The sequence below is a fragment of the Balaenoptera physalus genome (assembly GCF_965194825.1).
Source record: "Balaenoptera physalus genome assembly, chromosome: 11".
In the NCBI taxonomy this organism is placed as follows: domain Eukaryota; kingdom Metazoa; phylum Chordata; class Mammalia; order Artiodactyla; family Balaenopteridae; genus Balaenoptera; species Balaenoptera physalus.
Genome location: NC_138896.1, coordinates 70,773,719 through 70,798,566, shown reverse-complemented (window position 1 = coordinate 70,798,566; position 24,848 = coordinate 70,773,719). Strand labels below are relative to the sequence as shown.

The 24,848-nt window shown below is 50.4% G+C and overlaps 1 protein-coding gene across 10 annotated transcripts in view; it reads right to left on the bottom strand.

Annotated features, from left to right (window-relative positions):
- Window positions 1-24,848, bottom strand: part of DHX30 (DExH-box helicase 30) — a 33,070-nt gene that overhangs the window by 3,636 nt on the left and 4,586 nt on the right. For 3 of the 10 annotated variants that reach the window (XM_082411965.1, XM_082411966.1, XM_082411967.1), the window contains 13 exons: window positions 20,741-20,836; window positions 13,531-13,661; window positions 12,787-12,897; window positions 6,600-6,901; window positions 5,996-6,116; window positions 5,100-5,249; window positions 2,659-2,811; window positions 1,516-2,352; window positions 1,195-1,270; window positions 1,005-1,109; window positions 456-754; window positions 175-381; window positions 10-91 (listed from right to left, as the gene is read on the bottom strand). In XM_082411965.1, coding sequence (XP_082268091.1) covers window positions 10-91; window positions 175-381; window positions 456-754; window positions 1,005-1,109; window positions 1,195-1,270; window positions 1,516-2,352; window positions 2,659-2,811; window positions 5,100-5,249; window positions 5,996-6,116; window positions 6,600-6,901; window positions 12,787-12,897; window positions 13,531-13,661; window positions 20,741-20,836 — 2,670 coding nt within the window. Of the gene's footprint in view, window positions 1-9; window positions 92-174; window positions 382-455; window positions 755-1,004; window positions 1,110-1,194; window positions 1,271-1,515; window positions 2,353-2,658; window positions 2,812-5,099; window positions 5,250-5,995; window positions 6,117-6,599; window positions 6,902-12,786; window positions 12,898-13,530; window positions 13,662-15,474; window positions 15,717-19,592; window positions 19,622-20,740; window positions 20,837-24,848 lie in introns of those variants that run through there. The other 7 variants (XM_082411963.1, XM_082411964.1, XM_082411970.1 and 4 more) reach the window with 6 other exon arrangements.

The window sequence follows — 24,848 nt, the reverse complement described above, 5'->3', positions numbered from 1 at the left end:
ACCACTCACCGATCTCCTGGAGCAAGATCACAGCCTCGTCCACCGCCTTGATGTTTGGACTGTCCACGGCCTTGGAGAGGAACTCCACTGCCTACAGCACGAACAAGGCGGAGCCCGTTAGCCCGCACCCCACCTGCACCTTCCCAGGGCCCACCCCGCCCACCTCTGCCGCACCGTCTTCTCTGGCATGTGGATCTTGGCTTGCAGCACCAGGTTCTCGAGGGGCGTGCGCAGGATCTCCGGCACCTGGAAAGGGGCCATCTTCTCCAGCCGGCTCCGCGGGAAGAGGTGGTAGGCAAAGCCTGACTGGCAGCGGCCCGCCCGGCCCCGGCGCTGGATCACGTTGGCTCGTGACACCCACACGGTCTCCAGGCAGGACACCTGGGGGAGGGGGCAGGTGAGCAGCCACACAGACCACATGCCTTCCTCCATGCTCCCCTGTGCCTGGCCTTCACCTCACTCAGCTCCTCAACTGCCCCCCACAGCAGGGACACTGAGATCCCAGAGGTGTGGCCTTCTCCAGATACACAGACCCAGGGTAGATCTGGGCTGGGGCGGGGCCAGGAGATGGGTGCCACCTTGGTCTTCAGGTCGTAGCGTTCCTCCTTGTGCAGACCGCTGTCCACCACGTGCACAATGTCATTGATTGTGATGGAGGTCTCAGCGATGTTGGTGGCCAAGACAATCTTGCGCACCCCAACGGGAGGCTGCTGGAATATGGCCTTCTGGTCCATCATGGGGATGTTGGAGTGCACTGGCGGGCAGCAAGAACACAATGGTCACGGGCACTGCTCCAGCCAAAACCTCCCCATATGAGGGCAGGCAAGGATTTTGATGAAACTGAAGTCCAGATCAGTAATATGCCCAGTAGAGGTCACAAAGCCAGCAAAAAACTAGTGCAGCCTGTTAAGAAACCCAAGGCCCTGAGCCCCAGGTGAGTCACTCCCCAAGACAGAGGGCAAGCCTGGTGTCGGGGGCCACCGTCCTTGCGCACACGCTCTCACCTGGCAGGATGAGGTACTTGCTCTCATGCATGCCCAGGGCCTCCTGGAGGCGTTGCTGCACTCCTTTGATCTCCTGCCACCCAGGCAGGAAGCAGAGGATCCCACCTGTAAAGGGCCCTGTAGGCATGAGCTAGTGGCTCCCGGCAGATGGAGAGCAGGGGGGGCACGGGGCAGAGAAGAAAGCACCCACCTGGTTCCCCGCGGGCATCAATGTGCAGAACCAGATCAGTCACGAGGTCCAAATCGAGAGCGCATTCATCCTCAGACTGGGGTGGGGGAAGAGAGGCCAGTCACAGCCCCGGGGCCAGGGGTCGTGCACAGGACACGGCCACCGCGACTTGGTGAGGTCAAGGCACGTGACACATCACCTCCAACCCTCACCACACCCTTGTCAAGCAGGCCTGATCATTCCCATTTCTAGCAAGGAAACCAAGGCTTGGGAAGGAGGAGGGGAATCCATGGAGAAAAGGCCAGGAGCCGTGGGCAGGACGGGGCGGGCGTATCCCCTCACCTCGTGGTGCCGATGCCGGTGTGGGTACTGGTGCTTGCCCAGCTTGGCCAGGATATCCTCCAGGTAGTGCTCCTTGACAGGGTACATGAAGCCAGGCACCTTGATGACAGGGCAGCCACCAAAGTAGCGGGAGAAGCGCTCGTTATCGCCTGTGGCACTCATGAGCACCAGGCGCAGGGCCGGGTTGAGCCGCTGCAGGCCCTTGAGCAGAATCAGCAGGAAGTCTGTGTTCACGTCCCGCTCGTGCACCTCGTCCACGATGACGTGGCTCACGCCCTCCAGGCTGGGGTTGCTCTGCAGCTTCCGTAGCAGGATGCCCACTGTACAGAAGAGCAGAGCCCCGCCTCGGGTTGGAGGCTTGCTTTCCAGCCGCACCTGGAAGCCCACGTTCCGGCGCAGGGAGGGGCCCAGTTCATGGCTGACCCGCTGTGCCACGGACACAGCCGAGATGCGGCGTGGCTGAGTGATGATCACGTTGCAGCGAGCACCTCGGCCCTCGGTCACGTAGCGCTCCAGCAGCAGCTGGGGGATGCGCGTGGTCTTCCCACAGCCCGTGTCCCCGGCGATGACCACCACCGGGTGCTGCTCGATGGCACTGAGGATGGTGTCCCGATGAGGGTCCACAGGGAGCTGGGGGGCCTCCTGCCAGACCGGCCCTCGCCGCCGCCACAGCTCCAGCAGGCTCTGGCTCAGACGCAGCTCCTCTGTTTCTGACAGGGGCACGTAGGGCTTGCCTGTGATAGGGTCACCCAGCGGCCCCGAGTCCTTGCCCAAGGGCAAGATGTCATCACTCTGCAGCCGGAGCTCTGGGGAGATCCATGAACTGTCCATGGGGTACTGGGGGACGGGAGAGGCAAACAAAATGGTGAAGAGAAATACCTTCTTCTCATTTACCCACAGCCAGCCAGACCCTCCACACAATTCACCTTGGCCAGAGGCTATGGCCCACCCACTGGGCAGAACTCAGTCCTCAACTGCCCTGGGACCCTCGTGGGCAAGACGGGACTGCTCAGGGCAAGGGTGCACCCAGGCTCCATCCCCAGTGGGGAAAGCGGGGAGTCACTACCACCTGCTGCAGGTGAAAGCTTTTGGTATGGGTAGATGAAGGCGGGCAGGTAAGGAAGAATGTGGGGCTTCTCTTACGTGGTTCAGGAAAGTCTCTATCTTGCGGAGGATGGGTTCAGGCACCTGGATGGTACACGGCCGGCGCTGGGTCTCACCCAGCTCGCGTAAGGAGGCCAGGTTATACATGGCGTGGGTGAGCGGCTCGTTGTTCCGGTCCACCAGGCCCAGGCTCTGCAGAGGGGACACGGGCGGCTGGTCTATGCCTGTCTCCCCAGAACTGGCCCAGACCTGCTCAGGAGCTTGAGAGAAGTCGTGCAGAGCAACCTCTTTTCTAAGACATTTTTGGGTTTGGGCCGATATGGTGCAGGAGGGAGAAATTAGGAACCAGGAAAATGTTAAGTCTCCACCAAAAAAAAAAAAAAAAAAAAAACAAAGTTAAAAATGATTCAAGAAAAACCAGACCTGGCGTGTCTGAGTGTTACAGCCCCCACCCACGCAGACGGGCGCCACAGAGAATCCTCTCCCCGAGCGGCCAGAGTCCCCACAGCAGCCCAGGCTCACCTCCATGAATCCTCACCTGAGACAGGGGGGCCAGGCCCTGAGCCACCCCGGAACCCAGTCGCAGGCTCCTCTGCCTTCGCTGCCTGCCCACCCCCGCCGCATTTCACATCCAGCTGCCACACCTCCACCTGTCTCTGCATGACACCCAGTCCACAGTACAAACATACATGGAAGTTCCCGTAAATACCTACTTATGCAACTTGATAAAATAAGCCACTGGAAGGGAAATTCTCTGTTTTATTTCCCTATATGCCCAAAGCCACCCCACCAGAAATAAGACAAAGCATTCCAACACATTGGGCAAGTGTGGAAAACCAGTCATTTTCCCCTATAGTCTGTCATGTCCGGATTCCGCACACCCTCCAAAACCCAGAGCAAACACTCCCTCCTTTAAGAAGTCTACCTGCACAGGGACCAATCCCCTTCCCCCGGCCTCCTCGTGCCAGAACAGAAGAGGTGCCAACAGGGCCACCTTGCTGCAGGGGAGGCCTCTGTCCTTTCCCAGGACTGTGAGAATTTACCTACAGCCTCTCTGACCGGGGGCAGGCAGCTGCTCTCAGAACACTGCTGCCACCTGGAAGCTTGTTCCTTCCTGAGACAGGCCTCTACCATGCTGAGGGTCTTCTCATCACTTTTTTGTTTGTTTTTGTTTTTTGTCAATGCATTTATTTTTCAGTTTCAATCTAACGGTTGCTTAATAAAATAAGTCAACGAAAAGTGATTTTCTGGGGACAAATGTGGACATTAGCAGATTGAACAATGGTGACAGGCGCAATCTTATTCCAACGTTAGTTTTCACAAATTTGAATTAAATGCTCCCAGGACAGTGGAAATACCCTCCTAAAACAAGAGTTCTTGGGAACAAGTTCATCACTGTTTTTGTCTATCAAATTAAAATTCAGACTTCCTCAAAGTTCTCCCAGTTAGCCCTAGTTCTGTCCTCTTGGGCCACAGGTAATGACACATCCATTCCCTCTCACCATTTACCTGAGCCCATCCCTCTTCAGTTCTCCAGGATCTTGTTACCCCTATCAGCTCTATCTAAAATTCAGTTCCCAGAGCCAAATGTACACCAAAGGTATATCCGACCATTCAGAGTGAAACAGGGCCTCCTTCCTCTCTTATTCTGCAAACCAGACCCCCACGGGTTCAGGTTAACTCCCACAACTGGGGTATCAGCTGACCTCCAAAGCCGCTTCAAAATGATTGCTAGTAGGGCTTCCCTGGTGGCGCAGTGGTTGAGAATCTGCCTGCTAATGCAGGGGACACGGGTTCGAGCCCTGGTCTGGGAAGATCCCACATGCCACGGAGCAACTAGGCCCGTGAGCCACAACTACTGAGCCTGCGCATCTGGAGCCCATGCTCCGCAAGAAGAGAGGCCGCGGTAGTGAAGAGGCCCGCACACCGCGATGAAGAGTGGCCCCCGCGTGCTGCAACTAGAGAAAGCCCTCGCACAGAAACGAAGACCCAACACAGCCAAAAATAAATATAAAAATAAATAAAATGATTGCTAGCTGTAAGCCCCACTGCCTTCACCTGGATGTTGATCCCTTCAATCTTCATCCTAGATGAACGTCGCATAGTTTGCTTTGGCCACAAAGCCCAAGTTATCAAGATCTTTCTAGATACCAAGTCTGTCCCTCAACAGAGACAGCATTTCTCCAGCTCCATACCATTCAGAATGATGAGCAGGTCTCCTCCTGGCTTCACCCAGGTTCCAGCCAACAGTGCTGAAACGGCTGAGCTCACGGGCAAAGCACCTCCACAGGGACTGTGCAGAAGCCCTGGAAACAGCACCCCACAGCCTGACAAGCAAGGCTGGGATACCAGATACTTATGTGCCCAGGCCAAAAGCCTGGCAGTGGTAGATTTCATTTCCTGGAAAAGTGGACCATTTGCCAAGGGTAGCAGGGAGCTCCAAGACATCTCATGCATCACACCAGGGATCACGCACTCACCTTCAGTTTCTTACAAGCCAGGGCTGCCGCCTTATTCTCTGCCTCTGCTTTGCGACGCCCTTTGGCGACAAAGGTCATGGGACAGGGCCAGAGTAGGGTGAGGGTGGACAGCTTGGTCTTGGTGCCCACAGTATGGAACTGCATGAGGTTCTACACAAAGGGCAAGAGAGATGGTTACAAAAAAGCAGGGAATGAAAACATCCAGGAGTTCTCAGAATGCCGAGGAACGCAGAGATGGATTTAACCCCCATCTGAGCAGGTACCAAGCATCAGCCACAAACGAAGTGCCACTGGACAGGCAGAAGCCAGCCCTGTGGGGCTGCAGCTCCCGGATCCTGGCCTTGCTTCTCCTGTGGTACCACGATTTCACAGCAGGAAACGGCATCTGGGCAACGCCACTACCTGCCTCCTAGCCCACTGTCCTCTCAGCACTTTCAAAGCAAACAGGTGTGATGGTAGCTGCGGGTTGAAGCTGTCAACATAAGCTAAAAACCAAGCACATCCTGGGGGATCAAAAAGGCCTTGCACCTGGAGAGAAGCTCTGCTTAACCAAAGCCCCCTCAGCTTGACAACAAAGATGAAAACCTCAGCAAGTCAGCCACCCCCTCCCCAAACCCTCCTTTCCTGCCCGCAACCCTTGAACAGATATAGGTCTTCCACTCCTACAGTCCCCAGCCCCCTCCCTGTGCTCCAGTGTTCTGACTTCCAATCTGTCCCTGCTGCTTCAACCCTCCAAGGACCGGGAGTTCCCCCAGCTGGCCCAGGCTGGGCTTGGAGAATGGGCATCTTCGGCCCTCCCATATACCTGTAGTCTCCCTCCCACCTGGTCTGGAGGAAAACCAGCCTTGACCAAGCCAGCTCCCCAGTCACACACACTTATAGGAGACCCAGCTCACCTTGGCTGTGGAGGACGATGTCGCTATCTGAATCACCTTGGCCAGAAGGTTCTTGGGAAGTGGAAACTGGGTCAGAGCCCTAATAGCACTGTCGTCATCTGTCATTTCAAAGGAACCCCCCCTGGGAGGACCGAAAGTTTAGGTGAAAAAGCACTCTCTCTTCCTGGGCCAATTTCACCTGCTCTGAGACCCAGGGGCTAGGATATATTGCATAGTTGCAGTAGGCAGCCAGGAGGCTGGGGCATTTCCACTTGGCCTGTGATCCTCTCACAGACACAAAGCACACCTGGCGCTCACTCAGTTCCCCCAAACAGATAGGAGGGTAGGGGCAGGGGGCAGGCAGAGTAGTTACTGGGCCTCTGAAGGACCCCAGTGTGAGCTGGAGGGAGGGTCCGTGCTGCTGTTTCGCAAAAGCCCAGCCATACAGTATATGGCCACAAATGGCTTTCCCCAAGAACAGGTAGATGTACCAATGAATAACAGAGACACGGACTGAGATGTGGGGCAGGGACCCTCCCATCTCAGAGAAGACTCCCTGGGAACACCCCCCACCCCATGTCAAGGTGCAGCCAGCTTCCCCTGCATTCCCTGCCCCTGGCTGTACCTCGAATCCCTGAGTGGGGTATGGGAGTCCTGCTGGGTCATAGACAAAAATTCAGTGACATCAATGGTCCCCTCTTCTAGCTCTTCCTCCTCATCCTCCTCTTCTTCCCGGCCCAAGGAGCGGGATAGGCCCCCAGGTCCCCCTGGCCGGATGCTCTCAGGATTCAGCTGCCGCCAGGAAGTAGGTGGCATGGTGGGTTCTGGGCGCCACCAGCTGTCAGCCGGAGAGCCAAAGCGATCGGCTAGCACGCGGTATTTGGCTGCATCAAACAGCTCATTCCGGGGACCCAGCAGACCCCAGCCCTGGGGAAAAAAGGGGCGTTGTGAGGGCCCATACCACCCTCACACCTCAGGCTGCTCGGAACCTGCCCAGTTACACCGTAAGTCCCTCATGTGTGGGAGCCATGCTTTTTCACCTGTCTACTCACCTCAGGCCCTAGTCCAGAACTGGGCACAGAGAGAGCACTTAACATGTCTAGCTTCAACAGATGAAAATGACAAGGTAAATTCTTACAGCTATTAAGACAAAAGACCAAAGAAACAAAACAAAACAAAGAAAAACCCCACAAAAACCCCACAGGGCAACGGGAAGCAGATGCATTCACAAAGTGATCTAGAAAGCTTCAGTGAGTGTAGCAATTAGGAAATATGTCGTCTACACCATAAAACAGATATACCTCTGACACAAGAATCCTATGCTGGGAACATACTCTAGAAATAACACCAAACGTTTTTAAAGCCAGTTATACAAAAATATTATTTTAAAATATATTACAGTTTCATTCTTTTCTAGAGAAAATCAAGTAAGACATTTGCCGAGTCTCTAGCATGTACAAAGCAGCATGCTTGCCACCCTGGGCACCATCAGGAGAGATGAGACCTGGTCTCTGCCCTCAAGAAGCTCAAAATCTAAGAGGCAGAAGAAAAATGCAGAAAAACAGAGTCTAAAGAACAAAAAAATAAGCAAGAAGCTAGAAGAACAGGAGTAGCACGTGAATAGAGCACAAGGTCAAGAAATTCAAGTTGGGAGTGGTAAAGACAACACGGGTGAGCCAGGCACATCAAGAGGGTTTCAGACATTACAGCCATGTGACAGTGGACGGCAGGTGCCAGAATCCAGGCACTGCTCCACAGTGCGGCTTCAGCCCCACCTGACTCGTGACAAGCCGAGGAGTGACCACTCACTTCTTAAAACTCTCTCCTCGGGGACTTCCCTGGTGGCTCAGTGGTTAAGAATCCGCCTGCCAATGCAGGGGACATGGGTTCAATCCCTGGTCTGGGAAGATCCTGTATGCCACGGAGCAAATAAGCCCATGAACCACAACTACTGAGCTGGCGCTCTAGAGCCCAAGAGCCACAACTACTGAGCCCATGTGCTACAACTACTGAAGCCCGCACACCTAGAGCCCGTGCTCCGCAACGAGAAGCCACCGTAAGGAGAAGCCCATGCACTGCAACAAAGAGTAGCCCCCACTCGCTGCAACTAGAGAAAGCCCGTGCGCAGCAACGAAGACTCAACGCAGCCAAAAATAAATAAAATTAAATCTTTAAAAAACAACAACAACAACAACTCTCTCCTCAGATTTCTGAAAGAACCAACTGTAATTTAAAATGTAATCAGGTAGCTAGTGGGAAGCAGCCACATAGCACAGGGAGGTCAGCTCGGTGCTTTGTGTCCACCTAGAGTGGTGGGATAGGGAGGGTGGGAGGGAGACGCAAGAGGGAGGAGATACGGGGATATATGTATACATATAGCTGATTCACTTTGTTATACAGCAGAAACTAACACAACATTGTAAAGCAATTATACTCTAATAAAGATGTTAAAAAAAAAAAAAAAGTAATCAGGAAGGGACTTCCCTGGCAGTCCAGTGGTTAAGACTTCACCTTCCAATGCAGGGCGTGCGGGTTTGATCCCAGGTCGGGGAGCTAAGATCCCACATGCCTCGCAGCCAAAAAACCAAAACATAAAACAGAAGCAATATTGTAACAAATTCAATAAAGACTTTAAAAACGGTCCACATCAAAAAAATCTAAAAAAACAATAAAATGTAATCAGGAAAATTCTATTCACAACAGCAACAATAACCATAGCCTACCTAAAATGAACTTAAAGGAATAGATTTACATATTTTTTTAAAGTATAAAACTTGGTAAAAGAACACAAAATATGGGAGTTCCTGATGATGAAACTTTTTTGCGTAAAGAGACAAAAGCCTCCTAAATTAACCCGTGTAACATAACTCCAATCAAAGTCTGGATAGACTTTCTGGGCACTTGACAAATTGATTGTCAAATCTGTGTGGAAGAACAGATGCATGAGAACAGTAGGATTCTGTGACAGAGAATGTGAAAAGGGCACGCCACACACATCCACATGCATGAAAGCACAGCCACCCAGGGCAGGGCAGTACGGGTGCCTGGCCCAAGGCTCAGCCTCCGTGCTTCTGCGTCACATCACCGCCTGCTTACAAGGACGATCTGATTATACAGAAAACAAATAGAGCACACTCCCCCTTGGCCTTCCCCAGGACGCCAGCATGCTTTACCTCCCTGCCTCCCACTCACACCCCCCCCCCAACAAGGCCATGAGATGTTCCTGATGATGAACACCCACCCAACCCGCTTCCCTTCCAGGGCTCCCCGTGCTGGCTCATGCTTCCCCACCAACCCGCTCTTCCTCCCTCCTCCATCTGACGAGTCACTGTCTTTTCCAGCTCTTTAATAACCCCAGAAGAAAACTCCTGCACTGCTGCTACTGGCATTCTCACCTATCCTGTGCCCCCAACTCTGGTCTTGCCTGACCCCACTGCTATTAGGGACTATTCCTAAAGGCAAACTCAGCTGTGTCATTCCACCAATTACCACCGGTCAGCAGACCTAGCATCCACAGGATCAATCAAGACTCCTACCTGAGATACCTAAGGGCTTGGTGTTCTGGCTCCTGCCCAGCTGTTCGCACCATCGCCAAGCACTCAGACCCACGTTCACATCCTCTAGTTGCTCGCGTGCACCCAGGTCCCATGCCTCTGCGTCCTCTATCTGGAGTGTCCTCTCCATCCCTGTCCCTGGAAAACTTCTACTCACTCTTCAAGAATAGCCTGCTTTATTCAGGAGGCTGAGGTGCACCTCTCCCCTCATGTGGGTGCTTCCTCTCTGGGCTGTGGCTGCCCCAAGAGCACGCTCAGTCACCTCTGTGCTGCCAGCACCTCACACCAAGCCTGAGGGCAATGCTTAACAAACACATCTAGTTTGGGAGGAAAAAAGCTGAACAAATTTGAGTACAAATGTTGGGAATGAATGGGCTATACACTCCAGAATATATACAGAACTCCCATAACTCAACAACAAAACAATCTGACTAAAAATTGGGCAAAGGACTTAAACAGACATTTCCACAAAGAAGATACATAAATGGCCAATAAGCACAAGAAAAGATGCTCAACATCTCTAATCATTAGGGAACTGCAAATCAAAACCACAGTGAGGGCTTCCCTGGTGGCGCAGTGGTTGAGAATCTGCCTGCCAATGCAGGGGACACGGGTTCGAGCCCTGGTCTGGGAAGATCCCACATGCCGCGGAGCGACTGGGCCCGTGAGCCACAACTACTGAGCCTGCACGTCTGGAGCCTGTGCTCCGCAACAAGAGAGGCCACGATAGTGACAGGCCCACGCACCGTGATGAAGAGTGGCCCCCGCTCGCCGCAACTAGAGAAAGCCCTTGCACAGAAACGAAGACCCAACACAGCCAAAGATAAAAAAAATTGAAAAAATTTAAAAAATTTAAAAAAAATTAAAAAAAAACCACAGTGAGATACGACCTCATACCCATTAGGATGACTACTATAAAATAAATAAATAAAATGAAAGAAAACAACAACCGTTAGTGAGGCTGTGGAGAAATTAGAACACTTGTGCACTGTTGGTGGGAATGTATAATAGTACACTATGGAAACAGTGTGGCAGTTCCTCAAAAAATTAAGAATAGAATTACCATATGATCTAGCAATTCCAATTCTGGGGATTAAAAGCAGGGTCTTGAAGAGATATTTGTTCACTGCAGCCTTATTTCACAATGGCCAAAAAGTGGACCCAAGAGTCCATCAATGGATGAATGGATAAACAAAATGTGATACATACATACAATTGAATATTATCAGCCTTTACAAAGAGAGAAACTCTGACACTTGCTACAACATGAATGAACCTTGAGGACATTATGCTAAGTGACATAAACCAGTCACAAAAGGACAAACACTGTGTGATTTCACTTATGTGACGAGTAGTCAAATTCGCAGAAACAGAAAGCAGAATGGTGGCTGCCAGGGGCTGCGGGGGAAGGGAGGATGGGGAGTTGCTTACCGGGTATAGAGATTCAGTTTTCCAAGATGAAGAAGTTCTAGAGACTGGGTGCTCAACAACGTGGCTGCACTTAATACTATTGAACTGTACACTTAAAAGTGGCTAAGATGGTAAATTTTATATTTTGTGTATTTTACCACAATTAAACAAACATACAAACAAAAAAGGCTATGAGCATAGATAGAGAACAGAGAACGGGCTGGGGAGGAATGTGATGACAACTTGCTCACATGGTCTCGGTTTAAAGTGCCTTCTACATCCAGGCAGAAAAGTATCCTCACCCTTGGCACTAGAGACATTTTGGACCAGGTAATTCTTTGGGTGAGGGGCTGGCCTGTGCACTGTGGGGCGTTTAGCAGCATCCCTGGCGTCACAGCAGGTAGCACTCTTCTCCTTGTGGCCGCCAAAAATGTCTCTAGATGTTACCAAATGTCCCCTGGGGGGCAAAATCCCCCCCAAATTGAGAACCCCTGAGGTAGAGGTGCTCTAAGGGAGACGGCGATTTCCAAGACATTAAACACAGAAAGGATGGTTGAATTTCTGAGAGAGAAGATTTCCCCAGGCAGAAGGAGTACAGAAAAAGAAGATGTTTATAGAGAGTGGGAGAGGAAGAGGAGCCTGGAGTGACCCAGAGACAAGGAAAGCAGGTATAACCCAGGGGCTGAGGAAAAGATGCCCAGCAGTGCCAAAGCCACAGACCATTCAATCAGAGAAAGGACTGAGGAGAGGCTAGTGAGCCTGGCAAAGCTGCCCCAGTCAGCCAACAATCACCAGGCGCTATGAGGATGTGAAGGGAACCAGCAACCACGGCATGGGCTATGATGCTGGAGTGGAAAGAATGCAAACCACAAGCACGGAGAGCTGTGTGCAGGGAAGCAGGGCCTGGGGAAGGGATTAGAACACTGAAGAATTTTTTTTGGCTGTGCTGCGTCGCTCGCGGCACCCTAGTTCCCCAACCAGGGATCGAACCCGTGCCCTCGGCAGTGAAAGTGTGGCATCCTAACCACTGGACTGCCAGGGAATTCCCCAACACTGAAGAATTTTTGATGCTTACAGAAAAGAATCAGATGAGGAAAGATCTGAAAATTAAATAAAAGCGTGGGAGACAAGATGGAGAAGAGAGACAGAGAGGACAGAGAAAAGAGAAGGGTCGTGTGGGAGCCCAGGATAGGAAGAGGGACCTTGCCTCCTCAGACAGAAGCAGTGACAATGAAGGTCTGCAGACCATGAGCAGGAGAGAAGCTGAAGGAATACAGCTTTGTCCTTGTCAAGAGCAAAGACCTAGGAATGTGAGGAAGATTCAAGGTTGGCACAGCCATGAAGGGAGCCAATTAGGGATGGAAAGAAAGGCTGGGAGCAACAATGAAGGTCGAGGAAATGCTGCGCAACCAAAAACTGAAAGCAACCCACGTCCCACCACTGGGAAGTGAGAGGAGTGACTATTATTCTTCCACTGTAAGTAAGAGAGGACTATGTGGCTACAAGGAAAAACCTAAATACATGAAATAACAGGGAAAGAAAAACAGAAACCAAAATAGAAGTCTCACCATGGTGCTGTACAGAGGGACTGTTCTCCATAAAGGAGTTCTTCTCTGTGGTTTTTGAAACCACAAAAAGTAGATAACTACAGTGGCAAGAAAATAATATTAATCTATTCCGTCACTGGCTGAAACAAAAAAGGAACCACAAGGTGGGAAGGGCCTAGGACAGGTGAGTGGTTGAACACCCTGCCAACCTAAACCTAGGTGCAGCTGACACCAGAAAGACCGTCACTTCAAGGAGTTCTCAGGAGGGAGGTCTGCATCGTTTTCACTACGGGAGGGTCACCTTGAACAGCTGGCAGGCCGCAGCTGCAGCCTGCCTCTCAGCGTCGATCTTCTTGCTGCCATAGCCTTCTACCTCCACGCTCTTGGGCCACTTTATGTGGAGGGTGACTTTCTGAGGAAGAGAAGAGAGAATCAGGACTCTTGCCTCTCTAGACTACAAAGATATAACAAACCACATGGAGAATCAACAGCAAAGCTGTAGACCTCATGGCAGCAGGGCTGAGTGCAAGACAGAACCCCAACCCCATCATTAACTCCTTGGAAGGCTCAGACTCCCCCACCCTCAAGCCACTGTCCCACCTCAAGCTGTTTTGCTTCTTCAAAGTGCCATGTTCTAGCCAGAGGGCAAGGTGGGACCCATCTTTATCCTTAAAAATTTTCATTCAGAATGGTTTGCCTGCATGCTCCCTGTGGGTCCCAGGACCTACAAGACTCTGGGAGCAGGAATTATCATCAATTCTAACCCTCTACAGTTCCAGTTAGTTGGAAGGGACCAAATCCAGGGCCCAGTACAGAGGCCTGTCTTACACAAGATGAGAATGTCTCACTTCACTTGCCCGTGTTCCCCTTCCCTAAACCAGGCTCTTCTCCAGACTTAGCTTTGCTCTGAGATTCTCTGCTAACCATTCTCAATTCAGAAAACCCACTCTATGGCCTCCCTGACAAGAAATCTGAGAGAAAAAGAGCAGCCAGTCTCCTTCCTGAGAATCAGACCAACATGTCTCCTTGCCACCAGCAGAGTTACCTTTTTCTTTGGTCCATTTGTGTGCACGTAGACCAATTTGTCTTTTGCATGTGAGATGCCAAGGGCTCTTCCAATCACACTGTTGAGAAGATTTTTGGGCTGTGGAAACTCTTTTAATAGGTCCCTAGAAGCTAAGAGAATAAGAACAAAAGCATTATAGCTGTGCTTTTTCTTCTAAAAACTCCATGGGGTGTGTATCAGGACAACCCTGGACTGGATACTGAGGATGTTGGCTCATGATCCCAAACCACCCAGGAGCATCTTAAGAAGGAGGGAGGATGACTTCAGGGTTTACAGGGGACAGTGGGGCTAGAGCCAATGCACGATCATCTCCTGAAATAGAAGGGCCAACGCCCCCCACACCACAGAGGGGAACCAGCCAGGATCCTCTTCCCCACCCAAACTCCCGACTTAACACATCAGCTACAGAAGCCTACATGACAACAACCCCCCCAATCTGATGTCTGAAAGAACGCATTAAACAAAAAACAAAATCAACCACACACACACAGTGGAGATCAAGACAATGCAAGGCCCCTCCTAAAATAACAGACACACAACAGGGAGGATTGGCCGCGGAGTCTGAATACCAGGCCCCAGTTCTCAACTCTACCTCAACACCGTGCAAAAGGCCTCCCCAGAGCCAGATTATGTGTAGGGACACTGATTAGAGACCTCCTTAGCTTAGACACGGGCATGAGCTATTCCTCCCGGGAGTTCACTGCAGTGAACCAAGTGGAGGCAGGATGCATCAAACACCGTGAGAGGTAACTTACTATTTTTTACTTGCACTTTGGATCAATCCCAGAGCACAAATGGGTGAGATGTCCACCTAGAAGCAGCTTGTGCCAAACACAGGACTTAGACCATGAAGAAGCCTGCTGAGAGTGGCTGAAAACTAAAGGAAGAGCCCCAAAGCACCACAGTGGACCTTCAAGAAATGCAGTCGGAGACCAGCAGAAAGGATGGGAAGCCTTTTCATTCTCCACCCACAGTCTCTGGCATTATAATTCAGCTCCAAAAAGTAATTTTGTAGGGGGTACATATATGCACCTGTGCACCTGCATGCATCAATCATAAGTCACCTGGGGAGCTTCATCACAGCACTGCCCACCCTGATCCCCACAGGGCACTTGAGAATGGCAATGATGTTAGGGAAGTCTGTATTTTGAAAAAGCTCCTCCAGGAGTTCTGCTGTAACTCTGTTGCCTGGGTTGAGGCTATTTCCTTGGAGCAGACTCCTGTGTCAACTCGCCAAGAGGGAGGATTCTGCCTGGCCCTGTCTCCCTCTAAAGGTTAACTTGTAAAGCAACTGAGAATCGAGTAGTCGAGAAACAGTATGTAAGGAGACTCAAAGGCGTTCCATCCCACAGAAGGACCCAACTTTAAGTAGCCCACTAGACACACATGTAACAGCAGACGTGCACTGGTACCCCCTCCAGCTCTACAGGACAGAGGCTGGCTCTCTCTGTCCCTCCTGGATGGGCAGGGATGCTCTTACCAGTTTCATTTCCTGCACCATTCAGGAGGTACCGCGCTGGGGTCCACTAGAGCAATCATTCTGTCTCTATTCGAGATTCTGAAGTCTCAGGTGTATTTTGAGCTCTTTGCCTTTCTCACAACAGCGAGGATGTGCTTAACCTTGATGCTCTAACCCTTGACCACCGACGTGGCAGGAACGGGACGTTTACCTGTTTTCCCCAACTCCCTTGGGTACGCCCCTATCACCTATTGTTGCCAGGTGCAAGCGCTCCAGTCCCAGAACCTCCGCGCTTGGAGACCATTTGGGCCTGAGCCGCACTGAGCTTTACAACAGCAGGGCTCCGGCCCGCCACTGAATGGCGGTCTCAGCCATACAAGAGAGGACCCGACCCCAGCCCGCGCCTCTAGCTCTGTCATCCCCCGAAGTCAAGGGCGTCGCAGCCTGGCCGCCCCCGCCCTCACCGTTCACCATGCTCCCGTCGCCTTCCCCAGGCCCGTCGGGGGCCGCCCCCGCCTCAGCCTCGGCGGCCGCCTTCGTGCTGTCAGGGTGGATGCAGCCTGTCGAGAGGCCGCGCGGGCATCCCTGTCGCCCGGGGATGTAGGGAGCCAGCGGCCGCAGGCGCGGAGAGACGCCGGCGGCCAGCGCCATGAGTCTCCTGGCGGCCGCCATCTCGCTCCCGCCCGCCCCCGCGACTCCGGATCCCGGCAGGGACAGGGTAGAAGGGCAGGAGCGGGCGGCCCGGACGCCGGGCGCCCCCTGCCGGACGGGCGGACCCGGGACCGAGCCGAGATGGCTCCCGCCCCACGCAGCCCAGGGCCTCCAGCGCGGCACGCTCCAGTCAACCGGTGGGCCGACCAGACCAGGGCTGGAACCCTGCCGAAATCACTCCCCCAGTAAATCCAACCCACAGACTCGTCATCTGAAGCTGAGGCAGGAAGAGAGAGGGGGGCTTCTTGGGAAATAGTACAGGCCTTAGCTTAATGTCCATCCAAGGAAATGAACTTGAAGTTCCCTCTAGGTCCTACCCATTGCGGGTAAATACCTCCCACGTGCCCTTGCAAAGTGGCCTGCACTCCCGGCCAGCAGAGCCTAAGATCATTGCTAAGGTGGGGCACAGCCACCTCATTTAATGGCTTACAAAGTAAACCTGGTGAAGAACCTGGAGCCAGGACAGGGAAGACCTCTTGAACATAAGCAAACCAGGTTTACTCTCCAGAGCTGGAGTCAAAGATGTAAAGTACCCAACTTGGACACTGTGCCCAAGAACTGAGCTGTTCCAGCAGTGAAAGTCTGAAGCTGCTGTTCTGTGCTTGTTTGAAAGCCAGATGGGATTCTGCTTCCAAACTATTACACCTGGGTTCTGGCCAGGCTCATTCCTCTTCCTCTTCTGGCACTGAGGAGCAGGGTTTTGGGTCAGGTGGGAATCAGACTGGATCTGCATGTTGGGGCAGCAGCGGTGACAGCAAGGGCCTCAAGGTCTCAATCCCTTGGAAGGAGGCCTTGGTCAGAGGTTGGCAGTGCAGTTTGGGTGCAGCTGGCGGTGGGGGGCTGTTTGTTGTTTGTCTTATAATTCTAGATGTGATTCCGACGATCCCCTGAAGAGCTTGTTAAAACATTACTGGGAGCCACCCCCCCAGAGTTTCTTAGTCACTAGGTCTGGAATAGGGCCCAAGATCTGCATTTTTAACAAGTTTCCAGATAATACTGAGGTTGCTGGTCTGGGATCACACTCAGAACTGCTGGCCTATGGCAAGAACATGGAATTTGAGTCCTAACACTTGGGCTTAGCCCCAAGTCTACCACGTGCCAGCTGTGAACCTTGGGCCATTTTATCACTGGGGAAAATTAGGACAAACTTGCTCTACTCATTTGGTATGGCTGTGGTTAATATAAAATGGGAATGTTTGGAAGGGGGCTTTGCAGAGTGCTCTGATAGAGACGCCTCTGCCCTCTGAGATCTGAGACAACAGGGGACAGGTCCCTTAGAAGCAGACCCAGGGCAAAATGGGGCAGCTTCAACTCCTGCTCCTCCATTCCCTCCTTAGTGGGTTTTTAACCAGGAAAGGGCAAAAAAGGGAAGGTGGCCCCGGCAGCAATGGTCTGACGTCACAAAGGGACATCACCATCCATGTCAAACACCCCTACCCAGATCGTCCATATAGGGATGGCAAGACCCTTGGGGCAGAACGTGATTTACAAGGGCTCTGAATTTGGCCAAGTGGCACTTTAATTTGCCAAAACCTAAGGCATCCACCCAGCTTCAGGAGTACTTTTCAAGGATTGTTAGCAGCCCAAATTCCCTCAAAAGAATCCAGAAGCTTAGCAAGCCTGGGAGTGGCAGCAGTAGCTGAGGCCAAATTTTGAAAATTATGGTGTCTGAAAGCTGAAGGAGGCAACAGCCTAAACCTCACCTGGAAAGCAGGGCCTGGGTCTATCTTGGTGTTTCAGGAAGCCCTCAGAATAGCACTCTGCTCTGACAGCCACTTAGGCTAAGGTTGAAATGCTATGATTTCATGGATTTGCTTCCAAAGCGGCCAAAGTGGAAAAATATACACAAAGTAAGATTGTCCATGAGCTGTTCATTGTTCAAGCCAGGTGATAGGTACATAGGGATTTACTATACAATTTTCTCTATTTTAGAAAACATATTTCAAACAGATATTTGAGATTTTATGTAAAAAAAAAAAAAAAAAGGTCAGGTGATGCCAACCAACTAGTTCGTTCTCTGGGAGCTCTTTGTCCCCTTTTCCTATTCATTTACTTCATCTGGGTTCTAACAGCTGGTGTCACCTTGAGCATATATTTCACCTCCGCAAACCTCATTGCCTTTTGTAAAATGAGGGCAACTCTTAGACCAGCTCTTGGAACCCTTCTGGTTCTGTGATCTCCCCATTGGTCTAGAGCAGGGGTGGCCAAAGTGTAGCCTGAAGACCAAACCCACCCACTGCCTGTTTTTAAAAATAAAGTTTTATTGGAACATAGCCATGCTCACTTGTTTCTGTATTATCTATTACTGCTTTCATGCTATAATGGCAGAGTTAAGTAGCTGCAAGGGAAACCATATGGCCTGCAAAGCCTGGAATGTGTACTCTCTGATCCTTAAAGAAAGTTTGCTGGCTCCTGCTTTAGAGGACCTTGAAGAAAGTTAAAGAGGCTCAAGCATGTTCCTGGTTCCTTTCCACCAACATTAAGCTTTCTCTTCCACTCTCCATTCTTTGGGGAGAGAAAGTTGACTCTTCTGCCTGTGAAAAAGGAGGGAAGTTCTGAAAAAAGGAAGGGTTTACTGGCTCAGAGATCTTGCCATCACTTCTGGATCAAGCACAATGTCTGGTACTCAAAGTGCTAAACAATGACATCTAGAAGCATGGAATTAAGGTTAAAGGATCTGCTGAATACACAGGAGGATGTTGTAGGATTCTAAACTTTGGAGGCCCCAGGAAAAAGCAACAGGAGGAAGCCCAAGACAGTCCAGACTTCGGGCAGACCAGCGAACTTCTGGAGGGAAAGTGAGAGGGACCACTGACAGCTGAAAAAACCAGACGTCTCAGCCAAAGTTCTGTCAACTTAATCACAGTTAGATATTTTATGGATGGTCAAAATGGCAAGAAATGGTCCACCTGGTTGGCAACAAGAAAAGTAAGGGGAACAAAAAAAAAGAAAGAAAAAAGAAAAAGAAAGGTAAGGGGACCTACAGGGGCTGGGTGGCCACCCTGACCACCCGACACATTCTCACGGCTCTCCCATCCACGTATGTATAGCCCCAAGGTCCCTTGAAGAAAACCACCACACCAAGAGGTGACACGTCTATATCAGGGAATGGACAGGACCAGTCCTGTGGTCCCCAGAATCCTGCCAGAAGGCGTGTTATCCCATGTTGCTTTCTAGCTGCTCTACATCTCAGATCTGCATGGGTGGGGAAGATTCGCAGGGGACGGTTGGGGGCAAGTTTCTTAATTTATTCACCCTTTACTTTGGAATGTGGCCTTGGTAAGAGGTTGGCCGTAGAGGGAAGGGTAGATTGGGAAAGGAGATGATATTTTTTTCCAATTCCAAATCTGACTCTGATGGGCACTGTAACCTATTTAAGTGGCCACCATTTTCTGAGCATTGTTTTCCTATTTGAACACCAGAGAGATTTTTCTGCCCTGCACTTCCTTCTTCCGGACAGAGGTACCAGCAAAGCCTGCAGGGAATCAGAAAGCATGGCAGAAAGGTCCAAGAGTCATGTGGACTAAGAGATTGTTGCTTCTGTGATAAAGGAACAGAGGCAAGAACGCTTTATAGCTTAAAAAAGAAAGAGACGGCAAAGATGCATACACCCAGATACCTTCTGGAGGTGGAACTGTGAGGAGACAATCAGGCTGGGGGGCAGGGGGAGGGGGGTGTCTGTCTTCCTCTGGGGAAGACAGTGCAGGCCTGTTGGGCTGCCCCACAGGGAGCAGCTGCCCCTCCCAAGAGCAGCGGCCTTCTCCTCTGCATGTGCTCAAGGAGGCACTGCCTAGCCATGCTGCCTGGTTAATCCCAACTAACCATCTTTAAGCTTAGCCAAAGCACATCTGACACTCTCAGAGCCACTCACCTGCCATGTTGGAAATGTTAACGTTCAGCCTTTTCGAGTTACAGGGCATTTTAAGAAAGAAAGAAAAAAGGGCAATCAACTCTTGTTTTGGCAACGGTAGGGGGTGGCATTTCTTTAATACCTAAGTCAAATGGTCACAGGGGCCAGAAGTACTTATTTCTATACTGCTGTCTATAGTCAGGGCCACTGCGGCAGGAGGGCAGTGCATGTAGAAACCACATGGGAACACGGCAGCAGTGTGTGCTGCAGAAACTGGGGTGCTGTGTGTTCCCCGCACCCTTCCTGAGCTCTTGCCCTTCAAAGCACTTTACAGACAGAGCCTAAAGTGGACATGCTGTCTCCAAATAAGGCAAAGACTCTATGAACTATAATAGTGTTCTTCCACTAAAAAACTGAGGGAGGGGTGTGAACAGGTGGCCAATGGAGTTGGGAAGAGCAGCTGTCAGGACAAGGAAGAGGCCGCCAGGAGCACTGGTCTTAGCAGACCTGGAAAAGATCTAAGTCTGAGGGAAGAGAAGAGAAACTCACGGGCAAAGATGCTTCCCTGGGTCCTATTACTGGCCCCATCCCTGGGTACCAGTGGGATCTGAGGTCAGCTGTCACCTGTCGGGGAGCTCTGACATTCTCCCCAATCAAAAGGAGAGCCTACCTTGCCAAATGGACTGAGAGACAGATTCTAATGTCAGTAAAGTGCTTTGAGGTGCTGGGGGAGATAGGGAAGTGATTTGTCGGGCATCCCCAAAGCCTCCAAGATGGAGGGCACTAGGCCGAGTCAGGCTCTCTGTTCTGGCCCTGCTACAAGCGCCCTGAACTTTCTGAGGCACCTGAGCCAGAGACTGCCTAGAAGGTCCAAGCCCTCTGATTCTGCACACTGGTGCCAGACACGCAGAATGAGCCTAGGCTTTATTCCTGGTCACACCAGGAGGCCCGATGAGACTGTAGGGTCTAAGCCAAGTGGCCAAGCATCATGAAATAACCCAGACCTTTCCAAATGATGTCTCCCTGAGGGCTCCGAGAGCTCTGCTAACCCCACTCCTCCTCACTCACTTTCCAGAGGCCTATGGCCCTGGCACCTGGGGTCCTGCTGCCACCCGCCTCCCCACAGTCCCTGGACCAACCTGGTGCTGGAGGCATGGCTCCTCCCTTACCTCGAGAAATGGTCCCTCCAGGGGCAGGGTTGACACACATGGGTGGAAGACGGGGTGGGGGAAGTTTGCACTGACGCTGCCTGTGCTGGGCCCGATCTGGGGAAAGAGAAAGGGCATCAGGGTGACATGTTCTCACCCCTCACAGTTACAGACCCCTGGACTGACTCACCCCAGAGCACCCGTGAGGAGCTCTGGGCAGCAGAGCTGCTGGACCGTATCTGGAGCCAGTCACAGGTTCTGAGAAACAGTGCCACCAATGCCATACAGAAAGAAGGCATTGTCTTATACAGACGTGATATGTGACAGCCTCGTACAGATCCCTTCTTGGCTCTCAAAAAAGCCCTCAAACTCTCCCTGTTCTTTTAGCCACCCTCCATGAGTGTAACGCCCATCCCATGTGCTTCTCTACAGTCTCATGGTACCATGCACATCACCGGGGTTCTTCCACTTATCTGTCCTCCACTTACGTAAGCTACCCCTGTATCTGCTATGGGTTCCCCAGATAAGCCACCAGATCTCAAATTATTCTCCCCCTCTAAGAACTGGTGAGATAGGGACTAATTGACTGCTGGTGTCCTCCCCAAGAGCCAATATCAGATCCACCCTTACCAGCCTTCTCCTTCTTTCTAAAAGTTAATGATTTACTATTCCAAATATTTCCATTCATTGGGAGACTAAATACTACCCATCAGTGGGTACATAAAGTACATTTTTAAGGAGTTCCAAAATTTTGATATACATGAACTAAAATTAAGACACTCACTGAGTGTTCCATAGGAAGGTGGAAATGTATGGCTAAGAAAGGTTTAAGGTCTTTAAAAGCACCAAAATGGTGAAAACATCAGATAGTCACTGGTCTGGGGGAAAAGGTGCAAGAGCTCACTGCTCTCTCTGCCCCACACGTTTTGGTATAATAAATGGGGCAGGAGAGGAGCAGGGAGAGACAGTCATACACACTCTACACACTTGAGCAACAGCCTGTAGTGCTAAAATGATGCCCCTTTCTATAATGCAAATTAGCTCATGTACAATTGGTAAATGGGGGAATGATATCAGTAAACATAAGAACCCTTGGTTCAAATCTGATTTTTCTAAGGCAAGGGAACTAAAAAGCAGGAGTGGAATGATAATTTTCGGCAGGAAAAGAAAAAGCCCCTTCAGCTATATTTTTAAAAAATTAAAATCAAGTGCCTGTAGGGAATCGAGGTGGTAGATACATGGGTGGTCACTATACAACTTCTTCAACATTTCACTATTTCTGAAATTTTTTCATAATAAAATGTTAGGGGAAAGCATGTACTTGCACTCAGGTCCCCTTCCCCCACATTCCCAGCTGCACACACTCGTTAATGGCTGCCCCACTGGCTCAGAGCTCCACCTCCACCTGCGCTGTCTCAGCAACTGCCAGCTCCATTCTCATTAGAAGGCTCAATGTACATTTGTAGCATCACACTGAGCTGCCTGCTTTGGTGGTCCAAAGCTCCTTCCCAGGTACCAATGACTGTTTTTGTCATCTTCTGGTCATAAAGTTGCAGGTGTACAGCCTCAACTCTATTTTTCCCATAAGCCCTCTTAAAACATTGCAGGTGTGTGATTTTGCAGAAAACATATATACTGTTACAGCAGAAATGTTGTTACTTCTGGAACAAAGTGCCTAAGATCAAGGTTATCTTGGAACTAATTCTAGCTCTGCCTTGAAGCTAAGGTTGTAAATGACCAGCTCAACCTCTCCTTTCCTGTTTGAGGAAGGTCTTCATTCATATCCAAGGATGCTGGCTTGAAAAAAAAGAGAATAAATGATTTGATGATTATTTTATTTCATTAAACATTTTCAGTAACTGGGGGAAGGTTGCTACAATTCCACAACAACATCACTGAGCCCCCTTCTGACCACTGGAGCTGGAGGAAAACTGCACATTCTTGTGGTTGATACAGTATTTTTCAAAGTTTTGTGCTGACTGTAAAAGACTCAGCTCACTCTTTGTGGCCTGATTCTGATGGCATTACAGCTGAGAGACAAGAAACCTGTGTTAAGATGCTGGAGAAGGCAATAACAGGTTACTTACCAGGCACACAAGTGTTCTAGTTGGGAGGCGTTGGCAGCTCTGTTTAACTACATAATAGGAAAGATGGTAGCCCCAAGACCCAGTGGGCCACAGTCCACAATGCTGCAGGGAATTGCTAGGGCCATTACCTTCAGAACCATCAAATGGCCCATTCCATTAAGATCGTAAAGCCCTGAGTGCCAGAAAGCATCTCTGAAACACAACTATCTCCACCCTAGTGGCTTGTACACAGCAGGTGCTCAATTTTGCAGCCACACAGCACACTGCATGTTGAGGCCAGGCTGTCACTCTCCAGAAAAACATGGGCTACAGGGCTGTACCCCAAATAGATCAACCTACTCTCATTTATTAAAGGCCTGCCAACCCATGGCTAAGGGCTGGGGACAGACTACAGCCAAGTGCTTTTCCTATATCATCTCTAAACTTCACTATACCCCTGAAGATAGGGACTGGGAAACAGGTAAGTTAACACCTTGTTAGTGTTAGTGGGGACCCGATTCGAACCCTAGCCAGTCTGAATCAAGCTTTATACCATGTTAAATTTTCTCTCAAGATTCACAACGCCCTAGGGAGCTCATAATTTCACCATGAGGAACAAAGAAATACATAAAAACTCCATAAGAGATAAAGAAGTCCTATACAACAATAAAGTGTCACAAGGCCACCCATGACCAATTGCCAAGGTCATGATGCAAACCACAAAAGAGACCAGCATTCATAAGACAGGAGAAGGCATTCAGCCTTAGAGCCATGAAAAGACAGCTCTGCCTGAAGGAAAATATTCAAATCAGCAACTCTTTCTGATTAATGGTTTTCCCGGAGACCTTCAAGCATAAAATGGTTCTTGGTAGAAACACAAAACATTTACCTGTGTGGAAAGCGAGGTCCAAAATCAGACTCTGTCCGATTATTATGTCCTGAAGCTACTTAATACCATGGATTTGTGAATTTACCACGTGTCAGGCCCTGTTCTAAGCTCTTTACACATAGTAACTCATCTGATCCTTGGAACAACCCTATGCCCACTTAAATAGTAAGGAAGGAGGCACAGCGAGGCTCAGTCACCACCCAAGCCTCCTTGGCCAGCGAGAGGCAGAAGTGAGATGTGAACCAGGCACCTGGGTCTGCATCTTTGGCTCAGGGAGGTCCTGCTGCCTCCCACTAAGCTGAGTGCTGGCAGTGTCACCCCTGAAGGAAAACCTCTTGAACAAATCAATTTCCAGCCTAGAAAGCAAAATCACAAATGCTAGAAAGGAATTTTGTCCCGAAAACTCTCTCATCTGGTACCATTTCCCTATCACAGGGAGGAGGAGGACCGTGATTTTACTGGGCTCTCCATCCCTTTACGAAATCAGTACTGTTAATTTAGACACTCCCACCAGGAGAGAACCTGTCTTCATCCTTTTACAACTGGGTGGACAACAAAGCCCACTGATGAGGAGATAAACACAAAGCAATTAAATGTACTTAATTTTCAGCTCAAAATGCGCTATCCACACTAATCTCAAGTTCAATGTTTCCCTTTTCAGACACAGTTAACCAACACAACGAGGATGACAGATTAATTTTTTCATGCACTATGTAAACAGATCGAGTGGCTGAAGAGAAAGAAGGAGACAGGAGGAGGCTGCTCTGAGACCTGGAACATCCAGCCTCCTTCTGGCCCCATTCAGTGGGTTACTTACATAGGGCACCACCTGGCCAAGGTTTTCCAGGCCTCTGCGAACATAAGTTGGAGAAGAGACACAACAGGGAGGATCTTTTTCATCAGCAGTTATGGATGGCCTGTTGTGGTTCTCATTTATTTGTAAAATATGCCCAGCTTAGGAGGCTCACAGTCAGCTTCAATACAGGTGACACAGGCCTTTTACTCTTTATTTCCTTAAAGAAGAAAAGTCCTGCTCCTATCTAAGATATACAATGCCCTTGGGATCTGGCCCCTTCAAGTCTTCACCACCTATATCTCTTCCTGTAAGCAGCCCTTGAATGCTACCCTCTCGCCCTGCCATGGCTCAGTTCTGCTACTGCTTATGCAATCCTCT